This window comes from Furipterus horrens, unplaced genomic scaffold, assembly GCF_987537825.1.
Source record: "Furipterus horrens unplaced genomic scaffold, mFurHor1.1.pri manual_scaffold_15, whole genome shotgun sequence".
In the NCBI taxonomy this organism is placed as follows: Eukaryota; Metazoa; Chordata; class Mammalia; order Chiroptera; family Furipteridae; genus Furipterus; species Furipterus horrens.
The window spans coordinates 15,510,447-15,523,779 of record NW_028327185.1 but is presented as its reverse complement, the minus strand read 5'-3'; the positions used below and the strand labels follow the sequence as shown (position 1 = coordinate 15,523,779).

Here is a 13,333-nt window from a genome sequence, read left to right as displayed (position 1 = left end):
GAAGTTGGGCCTGAGGTTTTGAATAACTTCATTCTAAATTTTTATTGCTTGACAACGTAGCCTTTATCAAAGGATGATTGATTTTTATATAAAGAGTGATAATGATGGTTATAAAGATGCTGTAAAGGTGAGCATGCTTTCTAAGGAGAGAGAAACTCTGCTGACTTAGGAAAGGTCTTTTTGTCCCTTCCTGTCCTGAACGCCGTTCTGAAAACTGCGACTGTGAGGAAGTCTCGGAGGAAGGCTGTGTTTCTGACTGAGTAGCAGGCTTTGTGAATGGCGCCCCTCCCACGTTCAGCAGAACTGGAGACGCTCAGCAAGAGACTTCTGGAATCTTCAGTGAAGTGAAAGCTTGTAAAAACTGGGTTATGTTTCTTTTCTTAGCTTTGAGGTCTGGATTGTAGTTTTCCTGAAGCATAACCCAGCAGGTGTCCTGGGGCCTGGTGGGAGTCGGACGTGCAGCCCAGTGGTCTCTGAGAGGGTCATCTCCAGAAGCTCCACCAGAAGGAGGGCCGCCCCACAGTGACATTGGACTTGCTTCTTACTCTGTTCTAATCCAACACACATGCACATTTTGAGGCTGATAACTGTGTGTGTGTGTGTGTGTGTGTGTGTGTGTGTGTGTGTGTACATATTTAAATAGTTTAGCCTCACCTACTTATTCCTGGACATTTTGTTGGGAAAATGCCTGGAAAGAAAAATACATATTGTGATGTAAATTTGCTCATTAAATACCAAAGTATGTTTTAAAAATCTTGTATAATTCTAACATTAAAAAAGACAGTGTAGTAAATGTTAAACCTTTTTTTTTAAGTGTATGGAAGAAAAACCCCTTGTAATTCCACCGGCCAGAAATAACTTCATTTGCCATTTTGAAATCTTCGAATATTTTGGACTGTGCATGCTCTTATATTCTGTGTCCTGCTTCTTCTGATGTGAGATGTTGAAAGCATTTCTATGTGTCCTTACCCTAGTCCAGTTAGTTCTCACTTACTGTCCATAGGTTCTTGGACCGGCAGCGGGACAACATATAACGACGCCAATTCCACCATATAAATAATGAGTTAAGTTCTTGCTGTATCTCATCAACGTTATAGTGAAATGTTGAACAAAACAGTGTTATCTGAGGACCTGCTGTTTTTCTCAATTTTTTTTTTTGTTACTCCTCCTAAGGAGCCTATCGCTCGGCCCCTACAACCCCCATGAAAGTTTAATACCACAATATACTGTGTCTTTTTATGTATCATGGCCTTTGCAGGCCTCAAGTCATTGTAATATCTAAGGTTTTTTCCACGCTCCCCACCAAGAGCCAATTTTCCCCCTTTTGAGAATATATGTCTTCAGTATTCTTTAAATAGTTTATTATTGTTCTATTACAGTTGTCCCAATTTGCGCCCCCTTGTCCTTCTCCCCAAGTCGCACCCCCCTGCCCCCACTCTGTTGTCCATGCCCATGGGTCATTTACACATGTTCTTTGACTAGTCCCCCTTCTTTCCACCCTTAACCCCTCCCCCATCCCATCTGGTCACTGTCAGTCTGGTCCTTGTTTCCGTGCCTCTGGTTCCATTGTCCTCATTAGTTTGTATTTGTTCATTAGGTTCCTCCTATTGGTAAGACCATATGGTATTTGTCTTGCATTGACTGGCTTATTTCATTTAGCACAATATTCTCCAGTTCCATTCGTGCTCCCACAAAAGGTAGCAGTTCCTTCCTTCTGCTGCGTAGTGTTCCGTTGTGTAAGTGTGCCACAGTGTTTGATCCAGACGTCTGCTGATGGGCACTTAGGCTGTTTCCAGTACTTGGCTATTGTAGATAGCACTGCTGAACATCATCAGCCATCAGAGAAATGCAAATTAAAGCCACAATGAGATACCTCCTCACACAGGTCAGAATGGCCCCTGTAAACAAACAAGTGCTGGCCAGGATGTGGAGAAGAGGAACCACCGTGCACTGTTGGTGGGAATGCAGACTAGTCTAGGCACTGTGGAAAACTGGAATTTCCTCTAAAAACTGAAAATGGAACTGCCTTTTGACCCAGCGATTTCACTGCTAGGATTATAACCGGAGAATCCTGAAACACCAATTCAGAAGAACCAATGCACTCCTATGTTCGTAGCAGCGTTATTTCAAGTATTCTTTAATATACAATTTTTTTATGATTGCATGACATTTTACCCCATGGCTATACCATTATTGAACAGTTCTCTCTCCTCTTCTCTCACTCCCGCCCCCCATGACAGTCTTAAAATACTTGGGTTACTGGGTTGGGTTTTGTTCTGTTTCACTATTTTAAATAATACTGCAATAAATCTTTGTGCATGCCAAGTACATTTAAAATTAGATACGCCCTTCCTGTTGTTTGTGATGATGTAGATGTGCGTGTAGTGAACAGATCTAATCATGTTTAATGTGTTCCGCTAACCTCTCGGCTCTTCCAAACACTTAGAAGGAAGATATTGTACCATTTGTTGTTTTTTCTGTTTCAGGAACTTCCTAGTTTTAGTCTTCCAGTCAGTCTTAAGGAATAGGTAGTGTCCTTAGCTGAGAATGCCGAGTCCTTCTGAAAGTGACCTGTCCCAGGTCACATAGCCAGTCAGAGGGTTGGTACACCCCGATATGCTTTACTCCAAAGCGCAAGCTTTGAGCCAGTTTATTGTACTTGGTATAAGAAGGGGTGGGGGTAGGGAGGAGCAGAGGGGACAGCGTGACATGGCCCAGGCAGAGCAGGGCCCAGAGTGAGAAATTCGGCAGCAGGAAAACCAAAGCCCTCTCCACTGACTGTCACAGGTTGGCCTGACACTTTAGATGTGGGGCTGGTGAGGAGGAAGAGTGGGTTTTTGCTCATCCATGTGTCCCGATGCCAGCCAGGCCCCTCGCTGCTCTCTCTTAGGTGGCAGATGGGAGTTGCAGATGGAGCCCCGACTTCATTTCAGGGTGCTTTTCTCCCTTCGTTGGAAGAGAGCCCTGGAGGGTCTCCTGTTTCCAGAACTGTACCAATTGGGGAAAAGCAGAGGAAGGCAGAAAGCAATCCTCGCCCTGCCCTGCCCACTCGTGACCAAGCGGCTTCCTCACTGCTGCAGACCTGGGACGTGTCTAATTCATTGAGCCTTGGTTTTCTTATTTTCAAAACTGGCATGAATAGTGACTTATCTTATTCACCTCAGGATAATTAAAGAGTGTAATGAGCACAACACGAAAACACTTCTACGAATTTGTGTTAAATTCATAAGCAACATGATAGGCATAGACGAAGCAAGATGGGTGTACAGACGTGAGGAGTGGAGGGGCCTCGGCTGGAAAGAAGGGAGGCGGGAGCCCACCTGCCAGACAGAGGTCCCTGTCGCAGCGATCAAAAGCAGAGGCTGCAAACTGAGATGCGGGAGCTGTCCGGCAAACCCTCCCGCCCTCACTGACCTTTCTTGGTGTGAGTTCTCAAAAGGCTCTGCAGGCAGTACCCTCTTACTCCCGTGGGGAGAGCACAGAGCTGATGTGTTCCCGAAGGCATACAGGCGTAGAGATGTCTTTTCTACCTGCGCCTGGAGGTCTGTTCCCTAAGCCAATGAGAATTCAACAAGGCCAGCCAGCGTGGGACTGAGCAGCCCCCTAGGGACCCACTGGAGGCAGAGAGCAGATGCCTTCTCGGGGCTGTCTTCTCAGTTCGCTGTCCTAGCAAACCTCTCTTGGCTGTGCTTTTCATTCACAGCTTTTAATGTGTGGTTGAATTTCACAGACTCTGAGCTTAGAAAAAGTTTGCTATAGGAGGGATAAGAGTTGCCCTGAGCTGGTGTTTTGGGAAATATTAACCCCATGCCCCTTTAGAATGTCAACAAATGATGAGGTATTCAGTGAATTACAGCACATTTCTTATTACCTTTAAGACCAAAATTGAGGCTACCCTCCCCCTTTGTTTTCCTCCTGCCACAGCAGGACACAGGTATTAAAAATGAAGTGTGGTTTTGTCAATCCACTCGTTCTCCAAAATTGAAAAGGCTACATGTGAAACCACGGTAACTTGTACCTGACGACCCTTTATACTCACTGCCACAGGACCTACACTAACCAAACTCCTTATTCTTGAATGGACTGTGGTCATTTGTAGGAAATGCTGCCTTGATGCGAGCTACAGAGTGTTCCGCGTGCTTCTGTATTTCCCAGGAGAGGCCACATGTGTCCCCACTGCTGAGTGCCACCACCGAATGGGAATCACAGCTATTTGGGGGGACACTTAGGCGCATCAGAAAAGTGAATGGTCCCATTCTGGCTTGCACCACATCACTGATGTACCCCCTTGAAGCATGTCACTGAGTTCATCACAGAACATTGTTTCTCCCTGTGCCTTCCAAAGCGAGGGGAGAACCGTTCTTGTCCTCGGGGCGAAAATGTGAGACAGGCACCAACTGAATGACCTCCTGGGACCCACACTCCATCTCACCACAGATCCAAATCCTAGAAAATTTGAAAGCATATTCCATACATTGGTGGTATAAATAGAAGCGCTTCAGCAGGCTTTGGTCGTTGGTGACGCCAACGTGGCCTGGGAACAGTCCGGCCCTGGGGAGCATCATCCTCTAAATATAAAAATGAGTCTGTTCAGCCTTTGCAGAAGGAAAAACTGCCGCCTGTCCTGCAGTGCAACACCCTTGTCCTCTTTATTGAGAGGAAGACGAGCTGGTCTAGTAAAAGCATTCACCTCCAGGTCTTGGGTTGTGACCCTCGCCTTGGGGTAGGGTGCTCAGATTGTCCCACCGCAACCTGCGCAAGCTCAGCCTGCGAGGAAGAGAACATCCCATAAGATTCACTTGCTTCGTGAACCCCTGAGCGCTGAGCATGCCGCGTGTCACCTAGGCAGACAGCTCCGGGTGCCCTGGCTTGGTGCCCAGAGCTGCCAGACAAAGCCACTGCCTGGGCCTGTCCCCGGGAACCCTGCGCCTCTCCCCGCCCTCACCCTCAATGCCCGCTGCCAGCTGTCTGCCCTGGACAGCTGCGGGCCCTCCCACCGCCGGTGGCCCTCTCCGCAGTGGGGGTGGGGCCGACTTGGATCAGCCCTCTGGACTGGGGAAGCTCAGGGGTAAAGACGGAGAAATGAAGTTTCCTAGGGGGAGGGGTCACCTTCCTTCCCTGTCTGGGACAGAGGGTGTGACTGCTTCTCCCACCCTTTCGGGCCTCCCCGCTTGGACAGGGCCCTCTCCTCCCTGTAGTCGCACGTGAGGGTTTGGGGGCTGAGTAAAGAACCCGAAGAAGGGATAAAATGTGGATGTCACCGTCCAGAGCGCCCAGGGCGCGCAGAATGGACCGGGGTGGGGAGGCCTTTCGGACAGGTGCAGCCCGGGGAGCGCAGGCGCACAGGCGCAGCCGCAGACGTCGGGAGGGGCCGACCGGCTGGGGAGACACTCCATATACGGCCCGGCCCTCGTTACCTGGGCCCGGGCCAGGCTTCTCCTTCTTTGGTCAGTGTAGGGGACCCGGGCGGGGGCCCAGGCCGCGAGACAGCCGGGGGAGGGGTCTCTAGTGCCCAACACCCAAATATGGCTCGAGAAGGGGAGCGACATTCCTGAGGGGTGGCGCGGGGGGAGCGCCCGCGGGCTATATAAAACCTGAGCGGGGGTACAATCGGCCACCGCAGCGGACAGCGCCGAGAGAAGCCTCGCTTCCCTCCCGCGGCGACCAGGGCCCAAGCCGGAGAACAGCAAGTGTAGTCACCCACCCAGGTAGGGGCAGGAGTAGGGAGGGGACAGAGGACAGGGCCCAGCCCACTCACTTGATCAGCCCCAAGTCTGCATCCTGTGCTTGGGTCCCCAGAGTCACAGCTCTTCAGAGTAGACACGAGACAATCGGCCTTTGGAAGCCTCCAAATTCATTCCCCCTTTGAGCCCCTCTGCCTGGCATTTAGTACGTGCCCAGGTACATAAGAGGTTTTGTTTTACTCGTCCCAAAAGCAACGTACTCCCAACCGAGGGCCAAAGCCAGGGGACATCAAGGTCCCTTACTCCCTGGGCTTGCCATCAGGAGAAAGGGTGCCTAGGTTATGAGTCTGGAATGTCTTTGGGCTCTGAAATACGCCGCTTCTCCGTGGACGGTGCCACGCGGCCCTTCCCACAGGATCCTTCCACCCTCACCCTTGCCCAGTGGGCCGGTACCGCGGGCTTTATCTTCCTCCCTAGGTGAGGGCACCCAGGCGCAGAGAGGGTGAGCGCAGCAGGTAGCCTGCAGCGAAGACGCAATGGTCTCTAGGGACATTGTGCCCCTAGGTTTCTGGGGTGGAGGAATTCTCAGTGTGGTCTCCACGACCCTGTGTCCCTCTCCCAGGCCCGGAACAGCTCTGAGCCTGGGGAGCAAAGCTAGAGACCGTCCCTTCGGCGTGCCCCTGGTTTGATGAGAGCGGCTGGGGGCTGAGGGTGTCCATAGGTCCCGCGGGGCGCAGGAAGCTAGAGCCGGCGGGACCACCTGAGCTGACGCGCGGTACACCTGCGTGGCCTTTCTGTCCTTGCAGAAACCAAACACCATGTGCGACGAAGACGAGACCACCGCCCTTGTGTGCGACAATGGCTCCGGCCTGGTGAAAGCCGGCTTCGCCGGAGACGATGCCCCGAGGGCTGTGTTCCCATCTATCGTGGGCCGCCCTCGCCACCAGGTCAGGCTGTGCCTCCGCGGAAGGGGCCGGGCCGGGCCGGGGTCCCCGCGTGGCCCAGCCTCACTGTCCTGAGCCGAGGTAACAAGTGCTCTGCGTCTCCACTCCGCAGGGCGTCATGGTGGGTATGGGGCAGAAAGATTCCTACGTGGGCGACGAGGCTCAGAGCAAGAGAGGTATCCTGACCCTGAAATACCCCATCGAGCACGGCATCATCACCAACTGGGACGACATGGAGAAAATCTGGCACCACACCTTCTACAACGAGCTCCGCGTGGCCCCTGAGGAGCACCCCACCCTGCTCACCGAGGCCCCCCTCAACCCCAAGGCCAACCGCGAGAAGATGACCCAGATCATGTTTGAGACCTTCAACGTGCCCGCCATGTACGTGGCCATCCAGGCCGTCCTGTCCCTCTACGCCTCCGGCCGTACCACTGGTGAGTGCCCGCGGGGCCACACGGCTCGCGGCTGAGCCCCTCCCCGCCCCACTAGCGCGCCGCCAGCCGCGAGCGCCGGGTCCGCCCAAGGCCGTCTTGCTGCGCCCGCGCTGGGTACAGAGGCCGCTCACTCCCTGCCCGGTCCCACGCAGGCATCGTGCTGGACTCCGGCGACGGCGTCACCCACAACGTACCCATCTATGAGGGCTACGCCCTGCCGCATGCCATCATGCGCCTGGACCTGGCAGGCCGTGACCTCACCGACTACCTGATGAAGATTCTCACCGAGCGTGGCTACTCCTTCGTGACCACAGGTGCGCGGTGACCGGGCACCCTGGGGAGGCGGGCGGGGCAGCGCGCAGGCCCCGGGCCCCGCGCTGAAGGCTCCTCTCTGGTCCCTGTCCGCCGCAGCTGAGCGCGAGATCGTGCGCGACATCAAGGAGAAGCTGTGCTACGTGGCTCTGGACTTCGAGAACGAGATGGCGACGGCCGCCTCCTCCTCCTCCCTGGAGAAGAGCTACGAGCTGCCCGACGGGCAGGTCATCACCATCGGCAACGAGCGCTTCCGCTGCCCGGAGACGCTCTTCCAGCCCTCCTTCATCGGTGAGCCCCGCTGGTCCCCGCCCGTTCCCGCCTGTCCCCCGGCTCCGCGCGCGGCCCGCCGCCCCGCTCACCTGCTTACGCTCCCCACTGCGCCCCCCAGGCATGGAGTCGGCGGGCATCCATGAGACTACCTACAACAGCATCATGAAGTGTGACATCGACATCAGGAAGGACCTGTACGCAAACAACGTCATGTCGGGGGGCACCACCATGTACCCTGGGATCGCTGACCGCATGCAGAAGGAAATCACAGCGCTGGCCCCCAGCACCATGAAGATCAAGGTGGGAGGCCGCTCGCGCCCCAGCCCGTGAGTGGGTTCCGGGCCTCGAGCCACCCCCACCTGACACGATGTCTTTGCAGATCATCGCCCCGCCTGAGCGCAAGTACTCCGTGTGGATCGGCGGCTCCATCCTGGCCTCGCTGTCCACCTTCCAGCAGATGTGGATCACCAAGCAGGAGTACGACGAGGCTGGCCCGTCCATCGTCCACCGCAAATGCTTCTAGACCCCGCGTCCCCACAGCGTGCCAATTCTCCTCAGGACGACAAATCTGCTCAAGTGGCAGGCGGCCGACCTCAAGCCCCGCGCAGCAACCTCCTCTCCAGCGACCTCAGTTGCTGCCGCCGCAAACCGACACAGTGTTTATAACGTGTACATACATTAACTTATTTACCTCATTTTGTTATTTTTAAAACAAAGCCCTGTGGAAGGAAAAGGAAAACTTGAAGCATTAAACTCAGCCATTCTGTTACGCTGAGTAAAGTCGTTGTGTTTATTTGCAAGGGTGGGGAGGAGCGGGGGACAGGGGACCGAGAGAGGACCCCCTCTCCGTACGTCACTTTCCACTATACTGAGTTGCGCTCCTTACAAGACCTCAGTGTGGTCCCGGTTTCCCCTCTGGGTCCCATCCATCCCCAGCACTGGCAGGCGCGTCGGGCCCCCCTGGCCCGGGTGAGTGCAAAGCCTCCTAACCCTGCGCACTGGCGCCGGGCGGCCGCGCGCTAGGGCTCCGCTTTCGCAGGCCAGGGCGCTGACCGAGGTGCTGAGCCCGAGAGCCACCCGCGGAGCTTTCTGCTCCACCCAGCGCAGGCGTCTCCTTACTGAATCAGCGGCCCGCCCTGGGAATCTCGAGCGATCTGACCAAGAGGGCTGTGTTCTGCGTTTAATAAACCATTTTTCATTTGTCAGTGAAGACGATCACTTCCCTTACCAACTGGAAAAGCTTTTGCTTCGTGCCAGGTGATGGTGGCGTAAAGAAGCGCGTCTCCAGTGCGGGGCTGGGAAAGAGCGGCGCGCAGAGGCGGGAGGTGGCGAGGCAGGGCCGCTGGAGAGCTCCAGAAAGGACCCCGTGTGCTGGGCGGAGCGGCGCTGGGGGAGGTGCCGCAGGGTCTGGAAGGAGAGTAAACAAGGGAGAATAACAGCCCCCCCGCCAAAGTTTTAAAGGCACAAAATATATTAAGTTTGGTTTTCTATGGGAGAGCACAATACTTCTGCCGTGGTCCTTAAATAAGATAGACCTTGACTCAAAGGGGGCAATGAACTCCTCTGGAAATGAGTTTATGAGTAGAATGAACAATCCAGATATGTTATGAGCCCCGTAACACGTTTGAAAAGCTTCTCAAATCTGTGTGGCCTCCAGGGTAAGGATTCTGCCAAACCCAGGTATCAAGAGAACCACTCACTCGGTAGAATTTAGGATTTTTAAAAGATTTTATTTATTTATTTTTAGAGAGAAGGGCAGGGAGGGAGAAAGAGAAGGAAAGAAACGTCGATGTGAGAGAAGAAATATCGATCAGTTGCCTCTGGGAGGTGCCCCAACCAGGGATGGAACCTGCAACCCAGGCATGTGCCCTGACCGGGAATCGAACCTGTGACCTCTCATTTTGGGGGAGGATGCCCAATCAACAGAGCCACACAGGTCATGACAGAATTTAAGATTTTAACAAAACAAGTGTATGATACCGTATCTACTGAAAACCATGCATTGTTGCTTCATCCAGGGAGGATAAAGGTTAAAAATGAGCTAAATCCTAGTCTTTCAGAGGAATCTGGCTTTTACTGCTGATAACAAACATGCATAAACATATCTGAGCAAACACAACACACCTATATGTATCCAGTAGCCTGGAAAAATGTCACAATTACAGGAGTTAGCTAACTTTCATGTTAAGCATTTTTTTAACCCAAACTCCACACCACTTAATTAGGATCTAAGTAAAGTATGTCACAAGGTAATGACCCAGTTCTCTTGTGATTATAATCTTTAAAGAATTCATGATATTTTAGAACTGACACATGTTTTCAATATAATCTGGTAGCATTTCCTTGATAGCGCCTTTGATATTACTCTTTTACTGAAAACGTGCAAAAATTATGAATTGTGTGGTGTCACTGGAAATAGCCAGATATAAAAATGTTCTTTTCTGACACTTGTCTAAAGAGAAACAAGCATCCCACATTTTATTGGTGTTCTATATCTTTCTTGCTCTCTTACTGTACATATTTAGTAAATTGTATTATATATATCAGGTCTGAAAGAGGATTCTCAGTGTGGTGCATTAAAAAAAAATAGTGTTTAAAAAATACATGTCTAGAACATACACATGGATTTGTGCTGGATGTGGGGAGAAACCACTGTTTCCAGCAATTCTAAGAGGGTTTGCAGTGATGAAAGTAAAGAGGCCTCTGTGCAGCTTGGCACTGGGTGGGTTAATGTTATGGCTGATTCCCTGCTGAAAAGAGCCCTGAGAGAACCAAAGACAACACGAAACTTCCCTGCTGACTGCTGTTCTGGGCCTCCTTAAACTTGGCAGTGGGGTTAATCAGGGATCTAGCTGACTGCTTCTTCTCACAGAAGCTCATTCAACTGCTTCCATTTTTACCCACCAAATCTACATGACGAGTGTCCAGTTAAAAGAAAGAAGAAAGAAGGAAGGAAATGGGAAGTGATAATGTGTGAGGATTAGAAGGGGTTTCTCCCCGAACAAGCCCCAACTGGGAATCAAACCTACCACCTGGTAGTATGCACCCTGGCCAGAACTGAACCTTCAACCAACTGAGCATCCTGCCAGGGCTCAAGCCAAGTGTGCTTTTAAATCCTTTTTTCTGGAACTTGCTTCACAGGCAGTCTTCAGGACATAACCAATATATTTCTTAATCTTGGACCATAAGCTCCGTGACAACAAATCCATTGAAACATTTAGTTAAAACCTATAGCTACACCTCTATCTAATGCCTGCACATGTTTACTCTTAACTGCCAGTTTCAATATCAGAGTCCCTCTCAGCTGCATCTGTCCCCTGACCCGACACCTCAGATCTGGCAGAACTCACAGGGGGAAAATGGCATATTTAATTGCCCACCTACTATGTGGAAGGGGTACAGAGAAGGCTAGATATGGTCCAGTCCTCAGCAGTTTGCTGTTGCTATCCCCACCAGCACCAGGCATTTATGCCTCTGACTCTGATGGCCACAAAGCTTATAGAAGCTGCTGGCAGTGATGCAGGCGGACCGTGGACCGTGGACCGTGGACCATTAAATGCTGTGGACATTGTGGCTGTTTGCAGCCTGTTCAGCCACGTGCTGCTATGAGGCTGGCTTCCCTCCGGCCAGCATTGTTTTCTGACAAGGCTGGATGGGTTCCAGATATTGATTCTTATGGGAAAACACATCCCTCATTGTGTTCAAGAAGGCCTGCCCAGCGCGTGGTCCTGGGGACACAGAGTGGCACTGACTCTCACTCTGAGTGTGCCAGCCCTGAGGACTGGATGTGGAAATAAGCCCATGCCACACCCTGGCACTGCCCAAGGGGGCACTGTGTGTCCAGCTTACCTGCCTGCCTCCTGCCCTTTCCTTTTTGTTTCGTTTCTGTCACTTTCATTTCCTTTCTGCCCGGCACTGTCCTTTGGAAGGCATTCACTTTAGCACTTTTGCTGTGACCTAGTCCATTTGAGGAGGCACCACAAGCTGACCATCTGGGCCTCAACTGTGGCTCCCAGCAGTAAGCCGAGAGAATCTGGCTTTGATGGCAATCTAGTTCAGTAGGCAGCACAGTAGGGCACAGGGGTTCCAGGCCCACGTGTGTCCTCATCACCCATAGCCAGGGCCCCTCTCCTCAGCAGGCCACGGACCACAACTTCTAATGGTGGTTGCCGTGGTATCTGGAGGCAAAGGTGGCCAGAGGTTAGCTGGATGTGAACAAAGAATATTGGGTGGGGAGGGGGTGGGTCGCCAAGGGTGGAAGCTGGAGGGCCCATCACGGGGTGAAGGAGCCCTGAGCCCTCTGGTTGACCCTGACCTGCCTCCCCCATCAGTTTCTTAATGGCTTTTCCTAATATTGAGCAGTTTCTGGGGGTGACGAGTGCATAAAAGAAAGACTGTGAAAGGTACAGAGATGGTGAGAATCATGATCGCCTTTTGCATATAATCGCTGGGTTTCCTAAACCTCATCACGGTGCAGAGAGTTTCTGGTCACTGGGGTGGCCTCAGGAGTGTTCACCCTGGGTCAAGGGACAGCTGTAATGCCCTGATTCCGCCCCATCTTCCCTAATCGTCTTTCTGGCACTTGCATTAGGTTCCTGCAGCTGCTGTAACAAATCATCATAAACTGAGAGACTTAAAACAACAGGAATTTATTTTTTCAGTTATGGAGGCAAGACTCACAAGATCAAGGTGATGGCAGGGTTGCTTTCTTTGGAGGACTCTCTCCTTGGCTTGCTGAAGGCCAGCCTCTCCCTGGGTCCTCACGTCTACTTCTCTCTCTCTGTGTCTGGGTCCAAATTTCCTTTTTATAGAACACCAGTCATATCGGATTAGAGCCCATGCTAAAGACTTCCTTTTAACTTAATTACTTTTTAAAATACCGTATCTCCAAATACAGTCACATGCCGAGGTACTGGGGGTTAAGGACTTCAACATATGAATTTGGGGAGGGGATACAATTCAGTCCATAATGGGGGCAACAATTTAACCCACCATTGCATCCAAGATGCCTCCATTGACACGTCATCTCCTATGATAATATGTTGTGGCTTGTGCTATAGGAAGCGCTTTCACACCCCTTAACTCATTTTATCTTATAAGGGAGCCAGGGTAAGAATTCTCATTCCCCTCTAATAACAATAAAAGTGAGGCTTCAACACTGAAAATCTTGCCTAAGTTTATCAATTAGTAGAAGTGGTAGAGCAAAGATTTGAATGTATAACTCTTGACTCTAGTCTTTTGTTTTCAATCTTGACATATCCTCATATTTCATACGTATTTCTTGTAAACAGCATAAGGCTGAACAGCGTTTCCAGCTTGATAATTTTGTCTTTTAATTGAAACACCTCACTTCATCTCACATCATCACAAGAAGAAGCGTAAGCGCAATACAGTAAGATATTTTGAGAAAGAGACTATTTTACATAATTTTTATTAAAGTATATTGTTATACTTGTTCTATTTTATTATTAGTTATTGTTATTAGTCTCCTATGAGCCTACCCTATAAATTAAACTTTACCAGAGGCATGCGTGTATAGGAAAAAACAGTACAGTGATCCCTCACTTATCGCGGGTATTATGTTCTAGACCCCCCCATGATAGGTGAAAATTCGCGAAGTAGGAACCTTACATTTATTGTAGTATTTATATATATTTTAAGGCTTTATAAACCCTTCCCACAC

The 13,333-nt window shown here is 51.1% G+C and overlaps 1 protein-coding gene across 1 annotated transcript; it reads left to right on the top strand.

The window, feature by feature from the left end:
* Window positions 1-5,600: 5,600 nt before the first annotated feature.
* Window positions 5,601-8,419, top strand: ACTA1 (actin alpha 1, skeletal muscle). Its single transcript, XM_090263542.1, has 7 exons — window positions 5,601-5,708; window positions 6,491-6,631; window positions 6,741-7,065; window positions 7,218-7,379; window positions 7,477-7,668; window positions 7,769-7,950; window positions 8,030-8,419. Exons 2-7 carry the CDS (start codon window positions 6,503-6,505, stop codon window positions 8,171-8,173), a joined length of 1,134 nt encoding a protein of 377 aa, XP_090119668.1. The 5' UTR covers window positions 5,601-5,708; window positions 6,491-6,502; the 3' UTR covers window positions 8,174-8,419.
* Window positions 8,420-13,333: the final 4,914 nt, after the last annotated feature.

Coding starts and splice junctions, on each gene's coding strand:
- ACTA1 (XM_090263542.1), top strand. CDS start 6,503: ATGTGCGACGAAGACGAGACCACCGCCCTTGTGTGCGACAATGGCTCC. Junction 7,066..7,217: donor CGCCTCCGGCCGTACCACTG/GTGAGTGCCCGC, acceptor GGTCCCACGCAG/GCATCGTGCTGGACTCCGGC. Junction 7,669..7,768: donor CTTCCAGCCCTCCTTCATCG/GTGAGCCCCGCT, acceptor TGCGCCCCCCAG/GCATGGAGTCGGCGGGCATC.